This window comes from Crocuta crocuta, unplaced genomic scaffold, assembly GCF_008692635.1.
Source record: "Crocuta crocuta isolate KB4526 unplaced genomic scaffold, BGI_CrCroc_1.0 scaffold318, whole genome shotgun sequence".
NCBI lineage: Eukaryota > Metazoa > Chordata > Mammalia > Carnivora > Hyaenidae > Crocuta > Crocuta crocuta.
Window position 1 is genome coordinate 1,377,062 of NW_027531425.1, and position 22,943 is coordinate 1,400,004.

Genomic DNA, 22,943 nt, shown 5'->3' on the forward strand with positions numbered 1-22,943 from the left:
GTCAGGTGGAGAGCCCAGCTTAATCCCAAGTTAATGATGTGGTGGGGGGTAGGGACCCCTGCTCCAGCTGGGGCTGCCAGGATGGGGGGAAAGGAGGGGTGATGGGGGGCAGCCAGGCTGCTGGGAATCACCTTGTATAATAGCAGCTTCCAGTAACTCTGCAGGCATGGCAGGGGGGTGGCTGAATGGGCCTGGGGCACACTGATACTCTGAGACTGGCTTTCTTCCTGAAAAAGCTTTGTCCCCTGCACTCAGCCATATCCACACTCTCAGCCCGATACGTGCATTTCCGCACCTCTCACCGACACACACTTCCTCACACGCACACACACATTACACATACATGCATTCCTCTCTGAGCTACTCCAGTAGTCAGATACGCATTTATGCACACATCTGTTCCCAGGGACATCCAGCTACTCATGTCCACGTGTGCCTATTTACATATGTTCATAAGTTCATAATAATAAAAACAAGTGCTCTTTATCAAGTGCTTGTTGTTTATCGGACCCCATGCTCCATATTTCTTGCGCATAATCTCTTTATAAGACAAGTATTGCCGTTTCCTCATTTAACTCATGGGGAAACTGAGATTTAGGAAAGTTAAATAACTTGTTCCAAATCGCACGGTGAGAAGGAGCAGACCCACGGGTTTGGACCCTAGCCAGCCTCACCCACAGCCAGCATCCTTAACCACAGTGTCCATGATTCTTGACCTCACTTCCCTATCACAACTGTCAGAGGCCCTGTCCCTTCCCAGAGGTGCTGAATCAGAATGCGTTATGGGCACTCCGAAGGGCAGCTGGGTTCGAGAGCCATCACACTTGCTGTAAGGCTTTCCATGCACATTCGTCATGCCCCCAAATGTAGCACCCGGTCCACACAACAGCCCGCTCACATTCCCACCCTCTTAAACATCCACAAACATACTCTCGCTCACCCCACACCTTCCTCTGAGGCTGTGCTCATGCCCACCCACACATCCATACACGATGGAATGTTCCACTCGTGTCCCTGGAGCTTAGGGATGTGGCAGACCAGGTCCCCTCTCCCTGGGCTTTCCTGCACCTCTGGGTCTGAGAGCCCTGCGGCTGCCCACACCGCCTGCCTATGATAATGTGGTCCCTGGTCTTGGCACTGAGTCTTCCCCAAGGGAGGGCAGCACTGAGGATCCCAGGCTCCCCTCCACTGCTCTCTCTGGGGTGGCTGTCTCCTGCTCTGCGCATCCGGGACTCTCCATGCCAGCAGCTCCTCTGGCCTGGTGGGTGCTGGGCACTGGTAGCCAGGCCTGAGAATGGGGGTGCTGGGAGCCCCCCTCCAGCCTCTAGGTTGGCTCTATTTCCTAGTAGCCTCACTGACTTGGGTGCAGGACTGGGAGAGAGTTAGGACAGAATGAGAACATCTGAAAGTATGCTAGTGGAGTACCCCCTGCCCAGTGGGACAGAGAACCTAAAATGTGCTGGCTGCAACCTTGCAGGGGATGTGGCATGGGCAGGCGGAGTCAGAGGCTGCTAGACCTCCGGAAGGGTGGTGGGGGAATGGGTCCTCTTTCTCCCATGGAGATCTTTTTAAAAAAAGGTTTTTTTAGTGTTTTATTTCTTTCTTTTTTTTTAAATGTTTTTTTAAATTTATTTATTTCTAGGAGACAGAGAGAGACAGCGTGAGCAGGGGAGGGTCAGAGAGAGAGGGAGTCACAGACTGAAACAGGCTCCAGGCTCTGAGCTGGCAGTCAGCACAGAGCCCGACGCGGGGCTTGAACCCACGAATCGCGAGATCATGACCTAAGCGAAAGTCGGACGCTTAACCGACTAAGCCACCCAGGCGCCCCTGTTTTATTTATTTCTGAGAGAGAGAGATAGCATGAGCAGGGGATGTGGCATGGGCAGGCGGAGTCAGAGGCTGCTAGACCTCCGGAAGGGTGGTGGGGGAATGGGTCCTCTTTCTCCCATGGAGATCTTTTTTAAAAAAAGGTTTTTTTAGTGTTTTATTTCTTTCTTTTTTTTTAAATGTTTTTTTAAATTTATTTATTTCTAGGAGACAGAGAGAGACAGCGTGAGCAGGGGAGGGTCAGAGAGAGAGGGAGTCACAGACTGAAACAGGCTCCAGGCTCTGAGCTGGCAGTCAGCACAGAGCCCGACGCGGGGCTTGAACCCACGAATCGCGAGATCATGACCTAAGCGAAAGTCGGACGCTTAACCGACTAAGCCACCCAGGCGCCCCTGTTTTATTTATTTCTGAGAGAGAGAGATAGCATGAGCAGGGGAGGGTCAGAGAGAGAAGGAGACACAGAATCTGAAACAGGCTCCAGGCTCTGAGCTCTGAGCTAAGTGTCAACACAGACCTGACATGGGGCTTGAACCCACCAACCATGAGATCATGACCTGAGCCGAAGTCGAACGCTTAACCAACTGAGTCACCCAGGTGCAGCCCCCCTCCCCTCCCCAGAGATCTTTAAGGAGAAAAGAAGCATCTATTGATCTCGGCTGGGAGTCAGGGCAGAGAGGCCCTAGCTGCAGTCCCAACAGGCCTCTCAGTGCAGCAGGAGGGGGTGGGAGACCCCCCTCTGGCTCTTGGACAGGCTGGGTCTCTGGTACCTCCTTCTTTGGGACACTCTTCCGAGTCTGGCCAGCCTGCGATCTGGGCCTTCACTGCCCTCTTCTTCCGCCAGCCTCCCTCCTCCCCTCTCCCTACCTCGCAGCACCTTTGGGATGGAATCCTCTGCTTGGGTCCCTTTGGACAAAAGGTCACCCCCTGCTCTGCCTCATGTCTCCTCACATCCTGTTCCACACTAGGTCCCTTTGCCAGGCTGCAGTGTGGCCCTGGGGAGCCCTCCTAAAGTTTTGTGGTACTGATCCCCATCTCCTCAAGTTAGAGGACACTAGAGCAGTGCCGTCAACAAAACTTTCTGTGATGATGAAAATGTTCTATAAATCTGTGCTTTCCATATGTGGCTTGTATAACTGAAGGACTAATTTTAAATTTTAATTTAATCCCAGTTTAATGGTTTCATGCGGCCACCATATTGGATAGCACAACTCCTCAGAGGCTGTGGCTCTGGGCTGATACCATGGAGATCCAATTGTGTCATAATCTTGCTGTGCGGCCCAAGGCAAGCCACTTACCCTCTCTGGATTATGCTTCTTCTGCCTATATTATGGTGGAGACTCATTCCTTCTAACCTCAAGGGGAAGGTAAGATCCACAAATGGGAAAAGTTTAGCAAAGGAATGGGTCTCAGAAACCTGAGTGCCGTGGCAGAGCAGAGTCCATGATTTCTGAAGTCATTGCTAAAATAACAGCCGTGATATAATGGGATAATCATCCTACTGGACTTTGGAAATCTCTTACCTGGAGAGGAGACAAGGGCCATAGAGACTAGCAGCAGCAGGTGTGACTTCCTCCTGGTGGGTGTCCCCATGGTGGGCATTCTGGGCAGAGACGGGGACCTGAGGAGAGGAGGCTCAGCTCACAGAAGGGAGAGTCCAGCTGGAGGCTGAGAAGGACCTGGGGAGGCAGAGGATGGGGAGGACTCTGAGTCGAGGAGCTCCCCTCCTGCCTCCTGGGTCTGCACTGGTTTTACCCCGGCCTGGAGACAGGCTGGGATTGCTCTGTGTTCATCCTCCCCAGGGCACCCGGGTGGGGAAAGGGCTTGGCTGTTAGCGAGGAGCTCTTCCCAGGCTGAGTGCCTACTACTGGCCCCCTGGGAGTCTGGCTCTGCCATGTATATGCCCCCCCCAACCTCCCCTGCAGCCAGCGGGGGCTGGCTCAGGAAGTGAAATCAGTGGCTAATTGGGAGGCAAGAACCCATCTGCCCCTCACCCCAAACTAGCTCTTGTAGAGTCCAGAAGAGAGCAGGGGCGTGCCTGGGTGTGGGTGCGGGGAACATCTTCCAGCATTTGGGGCCCAATTTTCCCAGCCCCTGCCTCCCTCAGCTGCCTGGGTGGGGGGGCGAGAAGCCCCTCTGAGACCTTCCTTTTTTAATTTTTTGAATGTTTGTTTATTTATTTTGAGAGAGCGCGAGAGTGAGCTGTCAGCCCAGAGCCTGTTGAGGGACTTGATTCCACGAACCAGGAGATCATGACCTGAGCCGAAATCAAGAGTCAGACTCAGACTCTTGGCCCACTGAGCCCCCCGGGAACCCCCTTTCTTTGTTTTCTAGCAGCGAGGAGGAGTCACACTGGTCCATTCCCACCCTCTCACCTGGGCCCCCAGGTGAGGCACTTATGTAGTGTGTTGCATGAAGCCATAACCTTGGCCCCCATCAGCGGTGCTCCCCTTCTAGATGGACTAATGGGCCGCCACAGGCCTTCTGGGATGGAAGAGTTACTGCGGCTCCCAGAGGGCACTTGGTTAAATCCTGGAGCTCTGGAGAAACTGTTCCCCAGGTGGGGGCACCAGAGCAAGTCAGAGCTCCCCTTCATTGGAAGGGGAGATGGCGCCTCATCCTGAGAGGGGCAGGCAGGGCCAGCCTTTCCGTCTACTCCCCATCTCCAGGCTGACTTTCTGAGGTCTGAGCGGGAAGTGTGGAATCTCAAGGGTCTGCTTTTTGGTTATAGAGGGAGACTGGGTCACTGGACCCCCAGGGCTCCCTGTCAGAGCTGCTACAGGGGGCAGGGAACCCATATGCAGATTCTGCTTCTCTGCCCTGTGGCTTTTTAGAACTCATGGAAGGGGTAGGAGACTAGAACGTGGGAGACGGGAAGGAGGGCGGGGAGAGCCTGTCTGGGGGCTCTTCCACTACCTGGCGGTAAGACCCACACCATCTCTGGGTCTGAGTGTTGTCATCTGTAAAATGGGCGCTCTAAGGTCCCTGCCAGCTCTGAGACTCCAATGCCCCCTGACTGAGAGTGCAGGGTGGCCTCTGGGAATGCTGTCTCCTGGATGCTGGGGGAAGAAGGCAGGCTGCAGGTCCCTGAGGCAGGGCAGGGTCTGAAGACCAATGCCAAGCTCAAGATCTCCCTGTCTCACTTCATGCTCTGTTCCTTTGGAAAGAAAGGGCTCCCAAACCGTTTAAAAATTTTTTTAACGTTTTTAATTGATTATTGAGAGACAGAGCATGAGTGGGTGAGGGGCAGAGAGAGGGGGAGACACAGAATCTGAAGTAGGCTCCGGGCTCTGAGCTGTCAGCACAGAGCCGGACACGGAGCTCGAACCCACAAACCATGAGATCATGACCTGAGCCGAAGTGGGACATTTAACTGACTGAGTCACCCAGGCGCCCCTCCCAAACCCTTTTAACTTCAACATCTGGCCGCCTACAACCTTTCTCTGCTTCTTAAACAGCCAGAGCTGTCCCTGAAGGAGCTGGGGGAGCGGGGAGGGAGAACTGATCCANGTGGGGGTGGAGATAGGGAGTGGTGTTTCAACATAGGGTGCTCCCTCCTCAGCCCCAACCCCAGCCTCATATCCACTTCCCTTTGTCAGGAAGCCACTGGGTGCCACCTCTCCACGACTATGCACCCCTCTCTGTCCTTGCCACTTTCACCTCCAGACTTGAACCCAGGAATTCTGAACTTGCCAGGAAGCCCCTAAGATGCCGCCACGTGCACACGGCTCGATGTCAGCTCTGCTCTTGACTAGACCCTTGGTGCCCACCTGGGAGGTGGGTCTGCCTCCGGTTAAAAGCTTGTGAGCCCCCCACTGGCAGGCACTGGCTCCTTCCTCCTGGTGTCACCCCCGTCCAGCAAGGTGCCTTGTGACTTGTGTGTCCCATCCAACTGATGGAGAAGGCCTGGGGCTGTATCCCCCTGCAGCCAGTGACACACAGGGTCACACGCACACTTGCTCACACAGCGAGCTCACTAGAGAGCCCAGTCCGGGCACATCAGTCTTCGGTGCCCCCTGAGGGCAACCCCGGGGCACGCTCACACACACCCTCACACTCTCTCATGGGCTCATGTACTCACAGCCACACTCGATCGAACCCTTTCTCACACACTTTCTCACATGGACACACACACTCTGCCTCTGTCTCACATACTGGCTCATATACTTTTACACACTTCACATGCTCCCCACTCTCTTCCCCACACACATTAACATACACACTCACGTATCTTTACACACAGATACATACACACACAACCTCAGGTCTCTAGGGTCAGCAGGGTGTTTAGTCATGGAAGAATCTAGAAGTATGGTTCTGGATATTGTACAAACGCAGGGAGCTGTCCTTGTGACAGGGAGCCCCTGGGGCACTGTGAGCCATGGCAGGCTTTGGAATCCGCAGGGGAAGTCAGTGATAGTGCCTCATCCCCCTCACGGCTTTGTGAGCCTGGACAAGTTACTCCTCCTGGTGGAAGCTCATTTTTCTCCACGGACCACTTATTTCACAGGGCTCTTCTGAACGGTCAGTGAGACAATGGCGCCCCCTGCTGGAAGTCTCCGGCTATTGGACTTGCCTTGGGGGTTACAGTTCGGGTGGGGGAAGGGAGAGAGGATAGGGCTCCAGATCCCTTCTCCCCTTCAGCCAGAGCACCTCCACTGATATCGGCTTCATCTCCTGGAAGGTCCCTGTAAACAGAGGGTCCCACAGCCCCCAAAAAGTTTGAAAACGCCCCGTGGTGCTCGTGCACCGCGTCCTGACGTCTGGCACAGAGAAGGTGCTCAATCATTGTTTGCTTCCTGCCCTTTGTCTGCCTGCCAGTCCTGGGAGCTCGGTGAGGGGGCAGGGTGCAGACTCGGGGAGGGGGGAGGAGCTCGGCTCCAGGCACTTACCCTGCGGGAAGCAGAAACAGATGACCCAAGGGGAGGGGGGCTGGGGCTGGAGACTCCCCAGCAGTGCTGGCGAGAGTGTGTGCGTGTGTGCGTACGCACCCGCGTGTAGGTGACGTTTATTTGCATCTATGTGCTGTGTCTGTCTATCTGCCCCTGCAGATATGTATGGTCCCCTCTTGTGTCTCTGTGTATTTGCACGTATCTGTGTCTGTTTATGGGTATGTCGTGTGTGTGTGTGTGTGTGTGTGTGTGTGTGTGTGTGTGTNAGGGTGTGATGACCCGGTTCCTGCCTTGTTTCTCTGGGATCCACCGGGAGGATCACTCACCCTGGAACACTCATCACCCGTGGTGGTCAGAATATCTGTTATCACTCCCCATGGGCAGACATCATGGATAACACAATCTCACTGCTCACTCTACAGTTCACTTTAATACAGATGTGGGCACCCTCTGGGGACTGAGATCTGCAGCCTCAGAAGAGAGAGGGGATGGGGAGGGGCTGAGATCGGGGTGCTCCTGGAGTGGCCTTTGGGGAGCACTAGAGACCAGTCAGCCCAATCAGATGTACATTGAGCTCCACTGTGTGCCAAGTCCTTGTGCGAACACACACACACACACACACACACACACACACAGCCTTGGGGGAGTACACCAGGCACTGTGCTAAGCACTGGGGAGAAAGTAACAAAAACACCGCCTTTGCAGAGCCTCCTGACCCACTAAGTGTGGCCCAGTCATCTCCCTATACCATCTGCCCTGTGACACATTCTAGAATGCCCAGGGTGGAGGGTGCCTTTCTGTCAGGAGCAAGGCAGGAGTGGAGCTATGCCAGGCCCAGAGCCGGCCCTCTGAGCCCTGAGCCAGCCAAGCCTGGCCCAGGCCAGCTGCCCTGGGGCAGGGGTGCAGGCTGGCACCAGCGGGCACGGGCTGGCACAGGCAAACACAGGCTGTCACCGTCAGGGGCTGGTCCCGTGAAGCACCGGCACACAGGGGAACGGGCTGCTTGGGGGTTCAGGGGCGCCAAGGCGGGTAGGCTGAATTGCTGGGCGTGGGAAACAAAGGGCCTGGGGGATGGTGACGGGGAGGCAGGCTGTGAGCGGGACTCCAGCCCACGACAGGGTTTTCTGAGCTGAGGACCCCTGCACAGAACCAGTCAGGAAATGAAAGATACACTGTCTCAATGCTACACCCTGGGAGCCTCAGCTCCTGGCCCTGACTCTGCCTCTCCTTCCCTCCTGGATAGTGGAGATTTGAGTATTGAAGGATTTGGTGACTTTTAGATGGGTGGTGGTGGGGTAAGGGGGAGTTTGGAGCCCAGCTGAGGGCAGAAGAGACTAACCCCGCCACTCTCTGTCTTGCAGCGCAGCATGGTGGTTAACAGTGCCAACCGGCCTGGCCCTTACTAACTAGCGAAACCCTAGTATATAACTAACTGGTAGAACCCTAGCTCTAACATTCATTACTTAACCTCTCCGAGCCTCAGTCTCCCACCTGCAAAATGGGCTCGAGCTCGGACTCTTGGGAGGTCAGCCACATTCCTGGCCCACAGTAAGTGCTCAGAAAAGACCAGAGCTCACCAGGGACAATCCTCACGGAACCTCGGTGCGGGTGCCAGCACACATGGGTCCCTAGTTGCTGCTAGAGTCAGACTCGCTCCCACACGGTCATGGCATCCGGGCTGCACTCACAAGTGTTTAGGACACTGATAGCCTCCCGCAGCCTCTCTGGGCAGGTGCCCCACAGGTACAGCAGGCCCAGGGAAGCACCAGCAAGCAGGTCACCCCAGATGCGGGCATGGGGATACCCAGAGTCACGTCCAGATAGCATGTGTGCAGAAGAGACCTGAGCCAGTGCTCCCAGCAGGTGCTTCCCCTCATCCACCCCCAGCTCCTGCCCGCAGGGTCCAGGATGGGAGCAGGACTCTGCCTGGCAAGGGAATTGCCATCTGGGACGGGGCCCTTGTCCTCCAGGAAGCTCTGAAACACTCCACGCCTCTCTGGAGGGACAGGGGTCTGCAGTGGCCTGGTGGGGTCACAGGCCAGGTGGGCCAGGAGGGTTGTGGGGGAAAGGCCTTGGTGGGAAAGGCTGGTGCCCTGAGCTGGAAGAGGTCCTTAGGGCAGATTTGGGTGGGACAGGGACCTTCTCAGTCCCCAGTGGGAGACAGGGACTGGGTGGGGACGGGGGGGCCGTGCAACTGGGTCTCTCCCCCGCCCCCTCCCTTTCACCCCTCAGTTTTCTTGGCAGGCTCTTTATACTAGCAACTGGGTCTGGGGTCCCTGCCACTGCACCCTCTGCGGAGAGCTGTGACCCCGAGCTGACCGGTCTGAGCTTCCCACACCCGGAGTCTGACCCTTCATCCGTGGCCTGGCGTCTCTGGGTCTCCTGCCCTGGCCTTCTCCACTGGAGAGAACCCCCAAGGCAGGGAGTGGACGGAAAGGGGAGCCTTGTGTCCTCCTGGGAAGAGGAGCTCAGGATACGGGACAAGCCGTACCCAGACCCAAGTGTTCCCCGGAGTGGGGCAGATTGAGCGAGAGCTTTGGAAGGACCATCCCTTTTTGAGAGGCCGGGAGTCAGGGTGAGTGATTCACCTTGGTTCTAGAGAACCACAGTGGGGAGAAATTAGCAGACCAATTTCCACGTGTCCCCTGATGTCTGCAGAGAGGAGCCTCACCCCCACTCCCAATTTCCAGAGTTTCTGCTTCAGGGCCAAGCCTGGTGGGGGTGAGTTCAAACCCCCTCCACGCCAAAGGCTAGTGTCCGGTCTGGGGCCCAGATTAACTGTGGCTCCTGGGCTTCCCTGCAGGGGGGTTGCCCTCCAGCCAGAGGCAAGATGGGGGCCTGTTGGTCTAGGCAAACATCGAGAGGATGCGGGCTGGGGCTGGAGGAGACCCAGCGCATCCATTTGTCCATTTGTCCTGATGGGCAAGGCAGGGGCTGGGGGGATGGGATGGGGTGGGAGGTGCTTATTAGATGAGAAGGGGCTGAGGGGTGCTTGGGCCTGTCCTGGGATGGAGTGTGGTCATTTCTGTGGGAGAATGTCACATACCTTTGCATCGTCTTTAGGGGAAACATGGAAATCTGGGTTCATTTTGTAGCAAGAGGACTCATTAAACCAAAGCAAGGATTTCTTTGCTCCAAGCTGATTACCATCAGGGCACAGAACCCGTGGAAACTCCCATGAATGTTCCAGGTTAGCAAAACCCCGGGAGAGGCGAGTCAGGGAGGTTGGTCTAGATTAGGGTGGCTCAGAAAAATGAGAGGTGGCTGTCTAGCTTCTTAGGAGCCACCCCCTGTTACCATTTGCAAGAGCATAACCTGGGGCTGGTTATGCCCTTTCCCTGTAAGTTCCCTCCAGCCCCACCTCTGCCTCCAGTCAGGGCTGTCTAACTGTGGACCAGACCCCAGTTCCCAGAGCCTTTGAGTCGCTGGGGAGGACATTGCACTACCTCCTCATGGCTCATCTTCCCGGCTAGGCAGTGCCTCGAGCAGTCTAACTTCAACCCTTCCTGCTTCACTGGAATATCCTTTGCTCTGGTCCTTCTTTCCCTTTGTGTCACTCACTTCTTGCTCAACCCCCTGGTTCTGCCCTGGGAATCTCTCCCCACTCTAAGATTTAGAGATTGTCTTTGAGATACACTTTCTCACACCCGTTTGGCTTGAGGACATTTCTGGGATTGAGGGTAGGACACATACACCCATCTACCCACCCCAAATATATTGCTTCTCTCATGGCCTCAGAGTCAGAGAGGATGCCTTGGGGGCACCCCCTTCTGTGTACTTGCTCCTGAGGACTAAGCTTGTTCAGTCAGAGACAATATGTCCAAGCATCCCGTTGAACACAGAGGCCCATCCTACATGCATCTCTATTTGAACAACAGCTGGCAGAGAAGGTGCTGGAATGGAGTTGCATAAGTTGTGAAATCTGGCAGGGGCGATGGTGTGGAGGGCTGAGGCTGGCAGAGTAAACTCAGTCAGGGAAGGGAGCATGAGGGAAGAGCCAGGTGGGGAGTAGATGAATGGGGGAGTAAGAGTGGTGGAGAGAGCAGGGGACCCACCTCTTCCTCAGTGCACCCACCTCTGCTTCCCTCACCAGAAGGGTAGGTGAAAGTTGGGTGGCTATGATGACCCCTTCCCATCTATCTCACCTTCTGTCTCCCTTTTGCTGGCTGAAGACTCCTGATTGATCCCAGGGGAAATTAGGAATAACTTTGACTTTGTGGCCAAAGCCCGGCTTGAGTGATTCTGTTGCCTGGCTAGGAAGGGGTTAACTGATGAGGCGCCCTGGGAACAGGCTTGGTTGCTGCTTTCTCTAGGGACAGAACTCCCTCCTCCCAAGGCCAGGGCCAGGGCACCATTTCCCTGCTCCACTCCCAGGAGCCGGGGCCCCATCAGCCTCTCACAGGTGGCCCACTGTCTGCCGCCCTTGATCTCCAGTGGCCCACCCGGTCTCTCCGAGTGGGAACGGGAGGCTAAGCAGACAGAGGGTCTCTCTGAGGGCTGGGAGATGAGACTGGGCTGCTGACCAGAAGGAGACCAGGAGCTCACTGAGGGGACTGGGTTCTTCAGGCCTCTCCGCCCCCACTCTGAAGGAGGGAAAAGAATGCTGTCTGGGCTGGGAAGGGAGTTGTGGGGGGTGGGGGGCCTGGGGAGTCAGGCTGAAAGGAAGGGCGGTGGGGTCTGACCAGTCACAGGGGGGGGGGGGGGGTTNGCTTCTCCCACGGGGCCACGCCATCCTGGCCTGACTGGATCCCACACCTCCAGATAACCTTGACTGACAGCTTTTCCTCCGGGGACGTAGGCTCAGCCCCCAGTGGTGTGAGGCTACAGGGTCCCAGCATTGTCCCCATGTAGCACCAGGACTGTCCCTTTCCACAGGCACAGTGTCACCTCACCCCCTTTCTCAGTTTCCCATATGTGGGAATCCCTCTTGGAAAAGGCAACCGGAATTCAGCTCTGGACACTGGCTGGGGCTCCCGCCGCCACCTCTGGTGGGCAGTGTAAGCCCCCCGGTGCCGGGCAGAAGGGTGGCCCTCTCTTTCCGGACCCCCTAAACGGAGCCCTCTCCCCTTCTACCCTTTCCCTGCAGGAAAGCCAAACTTGATGCCAATCCTTCCCTCCCACCAGTGAGGAGGAGGGGAGGGATCTGAGGAAAAGGCAAGGTTGGGGGGGGGCGGTGGAGGGAAGAAAAGGAATTTCAGCCCTGGTGGTCCAAGCTTCTTACCCTTTGGGACACGACCTGCCTCAGTTTCTCCTCCCTAAGTCCCTGCTCCTGGACAGGCCTTTGCCCAAACTTGAGTTCCACTCTCCCCTCTCCCTTCCACAGCTTCCCCCTCTAACGGAAGCAAGACTTTGCGAAGAGGTCACCCTGCAGAGGCACACTCAGGGCCACTCTGGGGCTACTGCGCTCTGGGCAGTCAGGCTCAATTCCACCCAGGGACTCCCGGGGGAAGGCCAGTGTCGGGGGCTCAGCCTCCTGGACTACCCGGCCCTGGCCCGGGGGCCCTGGGCAGGCCCACCAGCTGCTGCCCTCTCTGCAGGCAGGTGTTACTGCTGGCTGGAATTCCTGGACACCGCTGGGGTCCAGCCTCCCGGTTAGGCTCGGCCTGCTAGGGCCCTGTAGGATGCCACCCACGTAGACAGGGTGGAGGGGACCTCTGTCCGGTGGCCACCAAGGGGCTGGGGTGAGAAGTCAGAGCGTCCCCCCCTCCCCCCCGCTGCCTGGGGCTCCTGCCCTGCCCCTGCCCCCTCNTTGCTGTCATTTAAGGACCAGGGAGCAAGCCAGGGCGCCCGCGTCTCCCATAATGCTTGGGTCGCCTGGCCGCGGGGCGCTGTCTGGCCTGCCGGCCCCTGCCAACCTCCCCCCCCCATCGCTGCCCAGTGCAGAGCCGAAGGGGCTGAGAGGGGTGCGGTGGGGAGGGCAGAGAAAGTGGCTCTTGCCCCTCAAACCTTGGACACCCATGGAGGCAAACTCTTTGCTTCCCCCAGAAGCTCCTCACTATGGGAAGACATCCAAATCAGAAATCTGCAACCTGCTGAGTGGGGCAAGTGGGGGCAAGTGGCGGCAAGTGCCCGCCCACGTTCATCTTTATTGTTCCCCTCACTTCTAAAAGTACCAGGGCTCTGTCAAAATATCCAAATATCAGGGGAAATTTGAAAACAGATAGTGAAGGGGTGCCTGGGTGGCTTAGTCGGTTGGGCTGTCCGACTTCGGCTCAGATCATGATCTCGTGGTTCATGGGTTCGAGCCCTGCGTCGTCTCTGTGCTGACAGCTCAGAGCCTGGAACTTGCTTCAGATTCTGTGTCTCCCTCTCTCTCTGCTCCTCCCTTGCTTGCACTCTGTCTATCTCAAAAATAAATAAACATTAAAAAAATTAGAATAGATAGTGAAAGTCCCTTAACAAATCTGGGCCCCCAGGCTTATTATTTTCATGTATAGAATTACATGGGTTACTAGTATTATTTTATGAAAATGGGATCACATAATACAGCATGATTTGCAAAATATTTTTAAGCTGTAGAACAGATTTGGGACACTTTCCACATCAGTACCTATGGATCTAAGACCATTTTTAATCAACCAGCCGTGTGATGTCATGAAAAGCTCACTAGATCGGGGGTCTGAATGTCTGAAGGGTAGTCTGGGCTCTGCTACTCATTGGCTATGTGTGCTTGGCTAAGTGTCCTGCCCTCTCTGAGCCTCGCTGGTAATCTGAAGGGGTTAAAGATGGCCAAGTTTCTTGCCAGCTCTGAGAGGCTAGGTGCTCACCCAGGTCAGTGGCACATCTCTTCATCTCTGTTCCTGTCACGTGGGGGGTGTGCCTGAGATGGCTGGGGCCTGGGGGTGGAGGGACAGCCATCGGCGGCAGCAGTCCACGCTGTCAGGCTGTCACTGTTGTCTCACTCGCCCCTCCGCTCCACCTGCTGTCCAGCGCACACATGCAAGACTAGTGAGCGGTCCAGATGCTGAGACAGCTGGTGGGGGCCATACCTGCCCAGCCTGGAGCGCAGCTCGGTGTCTTCCAGAGCGCGGGGATCGGGGTGGGGGCTCGGGACAGACCTGGGCTCAGTGAGAGGTCCCAGGAAAACGAGAGGCCATGGAATGGGGGAGGTTCTGCTGCCCAGACTCCGAGGCCAGAATGCCTGCCCAGGTCCCATCTGCTCTCCCCTCCCGTCCTTCTGTTCTGCTCCAAGGGGCTTTCCCAGCTCAAGAGCCCGTCTCCTTTGTTCCTGATGGAGGGATGTCTCATGGTGCTTCTAACCCAAGATGCTTCTTGGATAACTTGCTGTGCATCCCTTCCAGGACATCCTTCCCTTTCCTGCCTCTGCCCATACTGTCCTTGTCTGTCTGTCTGTCTGTCTGTCTGTCTCCCAAGGGCTGGTATGTCAGCCCTGAGCTTCTGAGGTGAGCCTCGCCCCCTGACGCCATCCGGGTCAGCTCAGACTCTGAAGGGAGGGCTTCAAGTTCTCTCCGTGCAGAAAACGGCTGCCAAGAGAAGAGCTAGCATGTCAGCGGCCACGGGGCTGATGGGCCAGGGGATTGGCTGACTCAGGGGCCAAGGGTCTGGAAGTGCTCGCAAAGATTGCTTTAGATTGAGACGGCTATCTTTGTGACTCTATTTTAGGACAGCTGCTGCCCTTGCCATGGGGGCTGGGTGCTTGGAGAGGACGCCGTTCCCTTCCAATCAGATCAGCACAAGGGACCTGGGTCTCAGATTCTCTGATTCCTCTGCAACCTGGCTGCCCTGCCCCGGGTGGGCTCTGGCCCTCACAGCAAGAGCACTTGCTAAGTACTTCCAAACAAGAGTACTTACTAAGCCTAGATGTATGTGGAGAGACAATTCCCAGTGTTATCTTCTTGACAGTCTGGAGCTCTCAGCTGGATGGATGGATGTACAGATGGATTTGGGGGGTTACCAGGAATCCTCACTACCAGCTTCTAAGATGTCCCTTTTCCCGAGGGGAGAGGGGGGTGGACATTTGGGGGTCCAGGCTGCATTTTGCCTGTGGGGTCAATTGGTCCAGTAATAACTGAAGTATTTCATAATATTATTATGAACTATTATATAAGCTGTTAACAATAATCTGAGTGTCTCGAATGGGCCAGGATCGGTGCTAAGTGCTTCACTTGTCTTACCTCCCCCCGCCCCAAAGGGTTCGTGTTATTATTCTGGTTCTCATATTACAGATGGTGCTCGGAGAGGTTAGGGAATTTGCTCAAAGTAAACAGTGAAAAAGCAGAGAAGCAGAGGCTGCTGATCTACCCGGGGTTTCATCACGATGCTGCTCCAGCCACCAGCTACTCCCCTTCCAGGGCGCGGGGAGGGTGGATGGTGGTCAAAGTAAGGGAGCAGGACAGTTTGCCTGCTGGATCCTGGAATCCTCACTACAGTCAGTTGACTGTAGGGGGCGCCTCTCTTCTGTGGCTAACCAGCGTGTCTCCATGTAGTCCCGCGCAGGACACCGTATCCCTCGGGCCAGTCCCTGCAGACCCCCAGACGGGGCAGAGCAGGGCCACCCAAAGGCGATCAGGTGGCTAATCAAATGAGTCACTAATTTGCCTGTAAACACATGGTCGCCCCTGGGAGGGGTGCCTCCAGAAGGCACCTTGAGGACCACCCAACCCTCCCCAGACCATCTGCTCCTTCCCTTTGCTGCTCCACCAAATCGGTAGCAGAGTCTACTGCATCTCCCAAGTGGCTACGGAAGGGCTGGGGCCCCGGCGCACGGCACAAGTGGAGAGGGAGCTGGGACCCGCCAGGGCCCTGGGGCTCTGATGGTGCTGAGGTCTGTGTGTCAGTCTGAGTCTTATTTATGTTTTCCTGGGCTCCAGCCGCCAGCACCTTTACCTCTGGCTTCAGACTTCAGACCCTTGCCCAGAGCTGTTTACAGCAGCGTCTCTGCCTATAGGAGTCGGGGGTGAAAGAGCCATAGGATGTGGTCTGTCTTCAATGTGCCTGTGCTTTTCTGCAAGCAGTCGGCTAGTGGTCATAGACTTGGCCACGTGTAGCTCTAGGGGAGGGTGACAAGGCAGATCGGACAAAGCTCTGAAGTCAGGCCATTTTGATGTGCAGTCCTACGGTTTACAAGCTCTGTGGTCACGGACAAGCCACTCACCACCTCCGAGCCCCAGGTTCCTCATCTGGAAAATGGGGATTAAGACACTAACCTCACTGAGTTGACATGAACGTTGGACTATGCATGAAGTATCCAGCATGGTGCCAAGCACACAGTCGGTGCTCAGTAAATGTCATTACTTCTCTTTGTGCTTTGTGGGGATTCAGCCTCCCCATCTGTAACACAAGGGTGTGCACCTATGTGGCTGAGCCCTTCTCTGCTGCAATGGTTGGGGTGGCCCTGGATTGGCCCTCAAGAGAAGTGGACTCTGTCTCAGGTCTGTCACTCTTAGCCAGATGACATTGAGCAGGTCACTGAAGGATACTTACTTGCTCTGAGAATCCATTTCCTCATCAGCAAAATGGGAATAATCCTCTTCCTAGTTAGGATGGTTGTACGGACATGTGGGTTAAACATAATGAGTTTTATTTTTATTTTAGAGAGAGATCACCGGAGTAGGGAAGAGGGGCAGAGGGAGAGAGAGAATCTGAAGCTCAGTGAGGAGCCCAATGCAGGGCTCAATCTCATGATCCTGGGCTCACAACCTGAGCCAAAATCAAGAGTCAGATGCTCAATTGACTGAGCCACCCAGGTGCCCCAGCGTAATGATTTTTTTAATGTTTATTTATTATTTTTGAGAGAAAGAGAGCATGAGCCGGGGAGGGGCAGAAAGAAAGGGGACAGAAAATCCAAAGCAGGCTCTGAACTGACAGCAGAGAGCCTGATGAAGGAATCGAACTCATGAACTATGAGAGCATGACCTGAGCTGAAGTCAGACCCTTAACCAATTGAGCCACCCAGGTGCCCCACAACATAATGATTTTTTAAAGTCCTTTTTGGGGGCACCTGGGTGGTTCAGTCAGTTGAGTGTCTGACTTCAGCTCAGGTCATGATCTCTGGATTCATGGGTTTGAGCCCCGCATTGGGCTCTGTGCTGACAGCTCAGAGCCTGGAGCCTGCTTCGGATTCTGTGTCTCCCCCTCTCTGCCCCTCCCCCCCATTCATGCTCTCTCTCTCTCTCTCTCTGTGTCTCTCAAAAATGAATAAAAACGTTAAAAATTTTAAAACAAATTTTTAATTAAAAAATAAAAAAAATAAAAGTGCTTTTCCTGTGGCCAGGTGCCGTACAAAATACTAATTATTGTTCCCTTGATTGTGCAGTGTCTAACGGTAGGGATTATCTCCTGACTTCTCCACTGGCCCCCATGCTCCCGCTCAACACGGCGCCTGCCCTGCAGGCTAGGTTGCCGGCAGTTCAGGTGCTGGGGAGGGAGGGTGCTGGGAGGGGGTGAGGGTTTGGTAGGTAGGGGATGTGAGCCTCTGGAAGCGGGCCTGAGTAGACAGAGGAGGTGAGGAGGGCATCCCTGGCATGGGGGTGTTGGGGCCTGGCAAGAACGTGGTTTTCGAGGGGCCAGGAGGAGCCACGTTGAGCCGAGCAGGGGGAGCTGGAAGGGAGATCTCCACAGTCTGTCTACATTTGCCTTCCTAATTTTGCTCGAGGTCCAGAAGGGGTCTGCGGCCTGGAGGGGCCTAATTATTCTCTTAGCCATTTCGACCCAGGGCTCTTGGAGCTTCTTGTTCAGGCTTATAATAGATGATGCTAATGTCCTTATTAATATTTAATCATAATGATGCTAATAATGCCCTGCATTTATGTGGCCTCTCCAAAGAGCTCAAGGAACCCTGAGTTCTTGTTTTTAATGAAACAATTTGGCCAATGTGGAGAGAGGGGGGAGAGGCAGTGGAGAGAGACTGAGTCATGGAGAAAATGAAACACAGAAAGGTCAGATGATTGGGCCAAGGTCACAGAGTGGTGGAGGTGGAGCCAGGACTGGGATTGGGTGCTTGAGGCTCCTTGCCCAGAGCCCTGCCCCCACCTCCACTGGCACAATGGGGTCTGAGAAGGACATACCTGGTGAGGGCATCTTTTGGTCCTGGTAAGACCAAACTGTCCCTGGATGGGGGCAGCTGTGACTTTGGACGTGGGCTGGGACACAGCCGTGGCCGCTGAGTACGGTTTACTACGCCTGCCTAGGCTAATGGGCAGCCACGGAACATGGGAGGCTGGGCGGGTGAGGACACTGGGAGACCTTAGCCAGACTCTATGGGCCTCCCAGAGCCTCCAGCCAGACCCTTGTTTCCCAGGATCCCTGGGTGTCTGATGCCTAACCTCTTGGCAACGTCTTCAGTTGACCCATGTCAGGGCACAGACCCTCTCTCTAATAGTTCAGCTGGCTGGTGCTGCCTGTGCTGTCTTTATACTCCCCACCATCATTTGTTAGGGCCCAAAACACACCCCAAATCTGCAGCTGTGCAAAAGGTAGGACGTTAGAATTTTGAGACTGTGGCATCTCGCTGCCCAGGGAGCTGTATTTTATGTAAGACCAGTGAGCAGGGCCCCCTTGAAAGAGACAGTGCAGAGAAGAATGGAAGGCAACGGGTTTTGGAGTCAGACAAATATTAATGCCAGTTCCACCCACTCTATTGATTGGCTGTGTGACCTTAGGTTTCCCTAGGTCTCGATATTTTCATCCGTGAAATGGGAAGACAAGACCACCTGCCTTAAAGGGTTGTATGGACCAGACTGCAGGAGAGGGGGCAGGGGAAGCTTCTAGCACCCTCACAGTGTGTGTCCAGTGTGGATGATGCCAAAGATGGCGTCCTGATCTGGCCGTTCCTGATACATGACCTCAGTGCGTCTCAGCTGGCTAGCCTCCCTCCATTTCTGCCCGTTTCTGAGTTGTCTTCTTTAGCTATTGATTCTGTATCCACATGATAGGTGAAGTTGTTTCTGCTTTTTTTAAAAAAAAAAGCCACCTGGGTGGCTCAGTCGGTTAAATGTCCGACTTCAGCTCAGGTCATGATCTCACGGTTTGTGGGATCGAGCCCCGTGTCGGACTCTGTGCTGACAACTAGCTCAGAGCCTGGAGCCTGTTTCAGATTCTGTGTCTCCCTCTCTCTCTGACCCTCCCCTGCTAACGCTGTCTCTATCTCTTTCTCAAAAATAAATAAAAAGGTTTAAAAAAAAGAAAAGAAGTCCTCTCCTTTAAAAAAAATTTTTTAAGTGTTTATTTATTGTTGAGAGAGAAAGAGCACACGCAGGGGAGGGGCAGAGAGAGAGGGAGACACAGAATCTGAAGCAGGCTCCAGGCTCTGAGCTAGCTGCCAGCACAGAGCCTGCTGCGGGGCCCAAACCCACAAACTGTGAGATCATGACCTGAGCTGAAGTTGGACGCTTAACCGACTGAGCCACCCAGGGCCCCCTGTTCTTTTCTGCTTATGATGGCCAAAGTCTGCATCTGCTGCCTGCAACTGAGACCCTGGATTGATTTAAGACTTAAAGCTCCTAGCACAGTGCCTGGAACAAAAGAAGTGTTCAATAAATGATAGACAGAAACTGTTAGAAAATTGTATTCATCCATCTATCCATCCATCCACCCATCCATCCATTTAACAAGCAAATATTGAGTATCTCTTGTACTAAGCACTGTATCGATTGCCGGGGATACTGAGGAGAATATGATATGATACATACTTTTGAGATGCTCACAGTGTCATGGTGGGAGGACATGTAAAAATAATCAAAACATAATCCAGTAAGAGCTGTCACTCAAATTTGCACAAAATATCCTGGGGGGTAGTGAGGCTTGGGCACAGAGAAGGTACTCTAACCGAGTCCTGAAGGAAGTCTCTGAACTCAGCAGGTACATGCAGCATGGGCTGGGAGGAGGTAGGGAGGCTGTGGCTCCAGGAAGCAGTAGACCTGGAGGCAGGCAGGCCTGCTAATCAGGCATGGGCAGAGGAGAGGGGATGAGGACCTAGAAGCATCCTTGGGCATGGGGCTTAGACCTGTGCCAGTCAGCCAGAGTCCTCACTTGGATGCCTGTGGGCATCTCCCAACCCCACCCTGTTCCCCTTGACGGTCAGTTTCATGTGTCAACTTGGCGAGGCTATAGTAATGTAATTAAACACTGATCTACGTATAGTTGTGCAAGTATTTTGTAGGTGTGGTTAACATCTACAGTCAATTGACTCTAAAGAGATTACCTTCCATAAGGCAGGTGGGCCTCATCCAATCAGTTGAAGGGTATTAAAAGCCCAACCGAGGTTTTCCTGAGGAAGAAGGCATTCTGCCCTCCACTTGCCACATCAGCACTTGCCCGGGTTTCTAGCCTTCTTGCTCATCTACAGAAAACAGAACCAGCCCCCACAATTGTATAAGTCACTTCCTTGAAATTAATCATATGTATGTGTGTCTGTGTATATGTGTGTACTGTACACACACGTACTCATATCCTGCTAGGTCTGTTTCTCAGGAGAACCTTGATAGATACACCTCCCCCTGTCCATCTGCTACTCCTCCTGGGGTCCATGCACCCTCCAGACCTTCACATCTGCACCACCACCCCTGGGTCCCGCCAGCCATCCAGGCCTGCCGCTTCTGCCCCGCAGAGGCCTCTCCTGTGCCGACCCCGCGCTCCCTCCCACGGTCTCAGCTCTGACCCTCACAGTCTTCATCTGAATTCTGGCCGTCTCGTCCATACCAGTCTTCATTTCCAGTCTCAGCCCCTCCTACCCACCCTCTGCAGGCAGAGCAAGTTCCCTGAAGTGCAAATCAGAACCTGTCACTCTCCTGCTAAAAATTCTTCAGCGTCTCCTGCCTCCAGGTTGACGCCAGGCTCCGTCCTGTGACACAAGTCGTTGTATCTGCCCCTCTCTAGCTTTGGCTCCTTCTCTTGCCTTGCCGCAGCACACTCTTACCACACGGATCTGCCTGCCCTTTCTGGAAGGGGCTAGACTCTCTCGTTTCACCCTTTCTGTGCTGTTCCTGGTTTGGAACAGGCATCTGTCTCCCTTGGGGATGTCCGCTTAAATCCTCCTCGCTCTCAAGAGTTGACCCAGTGGTCACCGACTCTTTCTTAGGCACTGGGCAGCCTTCACTCTTCGTAGAGGGGGTGCCTCTCTCTGATCCACCTGGGACAGTCGTCTCCACCCTGGGCCTCATAGTTTTCACTCTCAGCAGAGCGTCTGGTGTGCAATAGGTGCTTGCTATGTGGATTGATGAGTGGGACATCCAGTCCTTTGCAGTTTGGGATGGGGTGGAGGGGACCACATTGGCTCACAGCTGGCCTTCTCCTCTAGTCCTGGGTGCCCTGGAGGCAGAGAAGTACCAGCCCACTTAGCACAAGTGTCTTTGAACAGATTCAGCACTGCTCTGGAGCACACGGGGGGAGCCTGGGCTAAGTTCACCACCCCCATCCCCGTCACTCCCTCAGCCAGGTGTTTCTGTGCGGGGCACAGTCATATGTGCCAGCCTTGCCTGAAGGCCTGTGGAAGAAGCTGCCCCCCAGAGTCAGAGAGCCAGCCTGAGGTGCCGCTCCTCTGCCTGGCAGAGAGGCTGCAAGGTGGGTGTAGACTTTCCCGGGAGACTGAGGTACCGGGCCGGCTGTGCAGATGTGCAGCCCGTGCGGCCGTACAGGCTCTGTGCTCAGACTGCCCATGCTTGTTTAATGCTCTGCCACTGTCTGGGAATTAGTAATCATTTTTGAAGAAAGGCCTAGCATTCTCATTTTGCATCAGGCCTTGCAAATTAGGTAGTTGGTCGTGTTGAGGTTAGTGGGGTTGCCCCACTACAAACAGTACCTGGAGTTATTGGGACAAAGGGACTGGGGGGTGGCTGACTCCCTCCACCTCCTCAGAAGACCAGGACCCCCTTCACAACTTCAGCCTCTGTCCTTGGCTTTAATTTCATAAGAGAAGGTCAGCGGGAACCTTGGTGTTTTGGTTCCTTGGAGATCCTTGAAACCAGATGCATGTTCCATGTGCTAAAAAATGAATGCATTTTACATATTTATTTTTTATTTATTTTTAATGTTTATTTATTTGTTTTGAGAGAGAGAGTGTGTGTGCGTGCATGTGTGCACGAGTGGTGGAGGCACGAGAGGCAGAGACAGAGAGAGAGAAAGAGAGAGAGAGAGAGAGAGAGAGAGAGAATCCCAAGCAGGCTCCATGCTGTCAGCGCAGAGCCAGACGCAGGGCTCTATCTCACAAGCCATGAAGTCATGACCTGAGATGAAATTCAGAGTTGGCCGCTTAACCAAATGAGCCATCCAGGCATCCCACGTTATACATTTTTAAGTGCTTGAAAAAATAAAAAGACTATTTCATGACCCATGGAAATAATATGAAATTCAACTTCCAATGTTCACAAATAAAGATTTATTGGAACACGGCCACACTTGTTCATTTACATATTGTGTGGCCGCTTTCAAGTCACACTGATGGTTGAGTCCTTGTAGACAGAGGAGGTTTGCCAAACGTAGCCAAGCCACCCCTTGGTGAGCCAGAGGCTGGTGGAGGTGACAGTCACTGGCGCGCAGGTGTCAGGCTTCTTCTTTGCCTTAGCTCAGTAGTTTTCAACCAGGGGGCCCCTGGCTGGTTCTCATGAAGGGTGTGTGTAGGGGGTGGAATGTGTGCATCTCGCCTCTACGGGGAGCCCAGGGAGACTGCTAAACACCCTGTGACGCATGAGGCAGCCCTACATCCAGGGGGTAGCCAGCCCTGGACGTCAGCAGTCACGAGGCTGGGAATCTCCACGTGGAAGCCCAGGACGCTGACGTGGCAGATTCCTGGTAGGCCTTCTAGGCTGCAGAACCGGCCAGAACCTTCACTGCCCTGCGACTGAGCGCCCAAAGACTGTGTGTGTAGGTGTGTGCGCGGGGGGAGGGCGATGAGAAGGAGCAAGAGAAAAGCTTCGCTTTCCTTGGCCCCTTCAAGCTCCTACAGCTGTTAGGGTTCCAGACAGTTCTCAGAGGACTGGCCTCTTTCTCTGAAGTCCTCCGAGGACAGGGCAGGTGCTCATCTGCCCGGGTAGGTGAGCCTGGTCCTGGCAGGGGGGATGGTTATCGAGGCTGCCAGACAAGGCCAGAGGGAGGGGTGTCTGGGGCCAGGGATACAGAAAGGAACTGGAGGTTGCTCCCAGGGGACCAGGTGGGGGGGTGACGGGAGTGTGAGGTGCCGGTAGCCTCGGGGAAGGGGCTGGCACTGCTCCCACCCGGCCTTCTGGAGAGTGACAGGAACAGCTGCAGTGACTGTCAAATGAGATGCTCCTG

The 22,943-nt window shown here is 54.7% G+C and overlaps 1 protein-coding gene across 1 annotated transcript in view; it reads right to left on the reverse strand.

Moving 5' to 3' along the window:
* The window catches only part of CNTN2 (contactin 2), a 25,124-nt gene extending 21,654 nt beyond the window's left edge, over positions 1–3,470 (reverse strand). The window contains exon 1 of the mRNA XM_077772036.1: positions 3,348–3,470. Coding sequence (XP_077628162.1) covers positions 3,348–3,426 — 79 coding nt within the window. The 5' untranslated portion in view covers positions 3,427–3,470. The remainder of the gene's footprint in view (positions 1–3,347) is intronic.
* Positions 3,471–22,943: the final 19,473 nt, after the last annotated feature.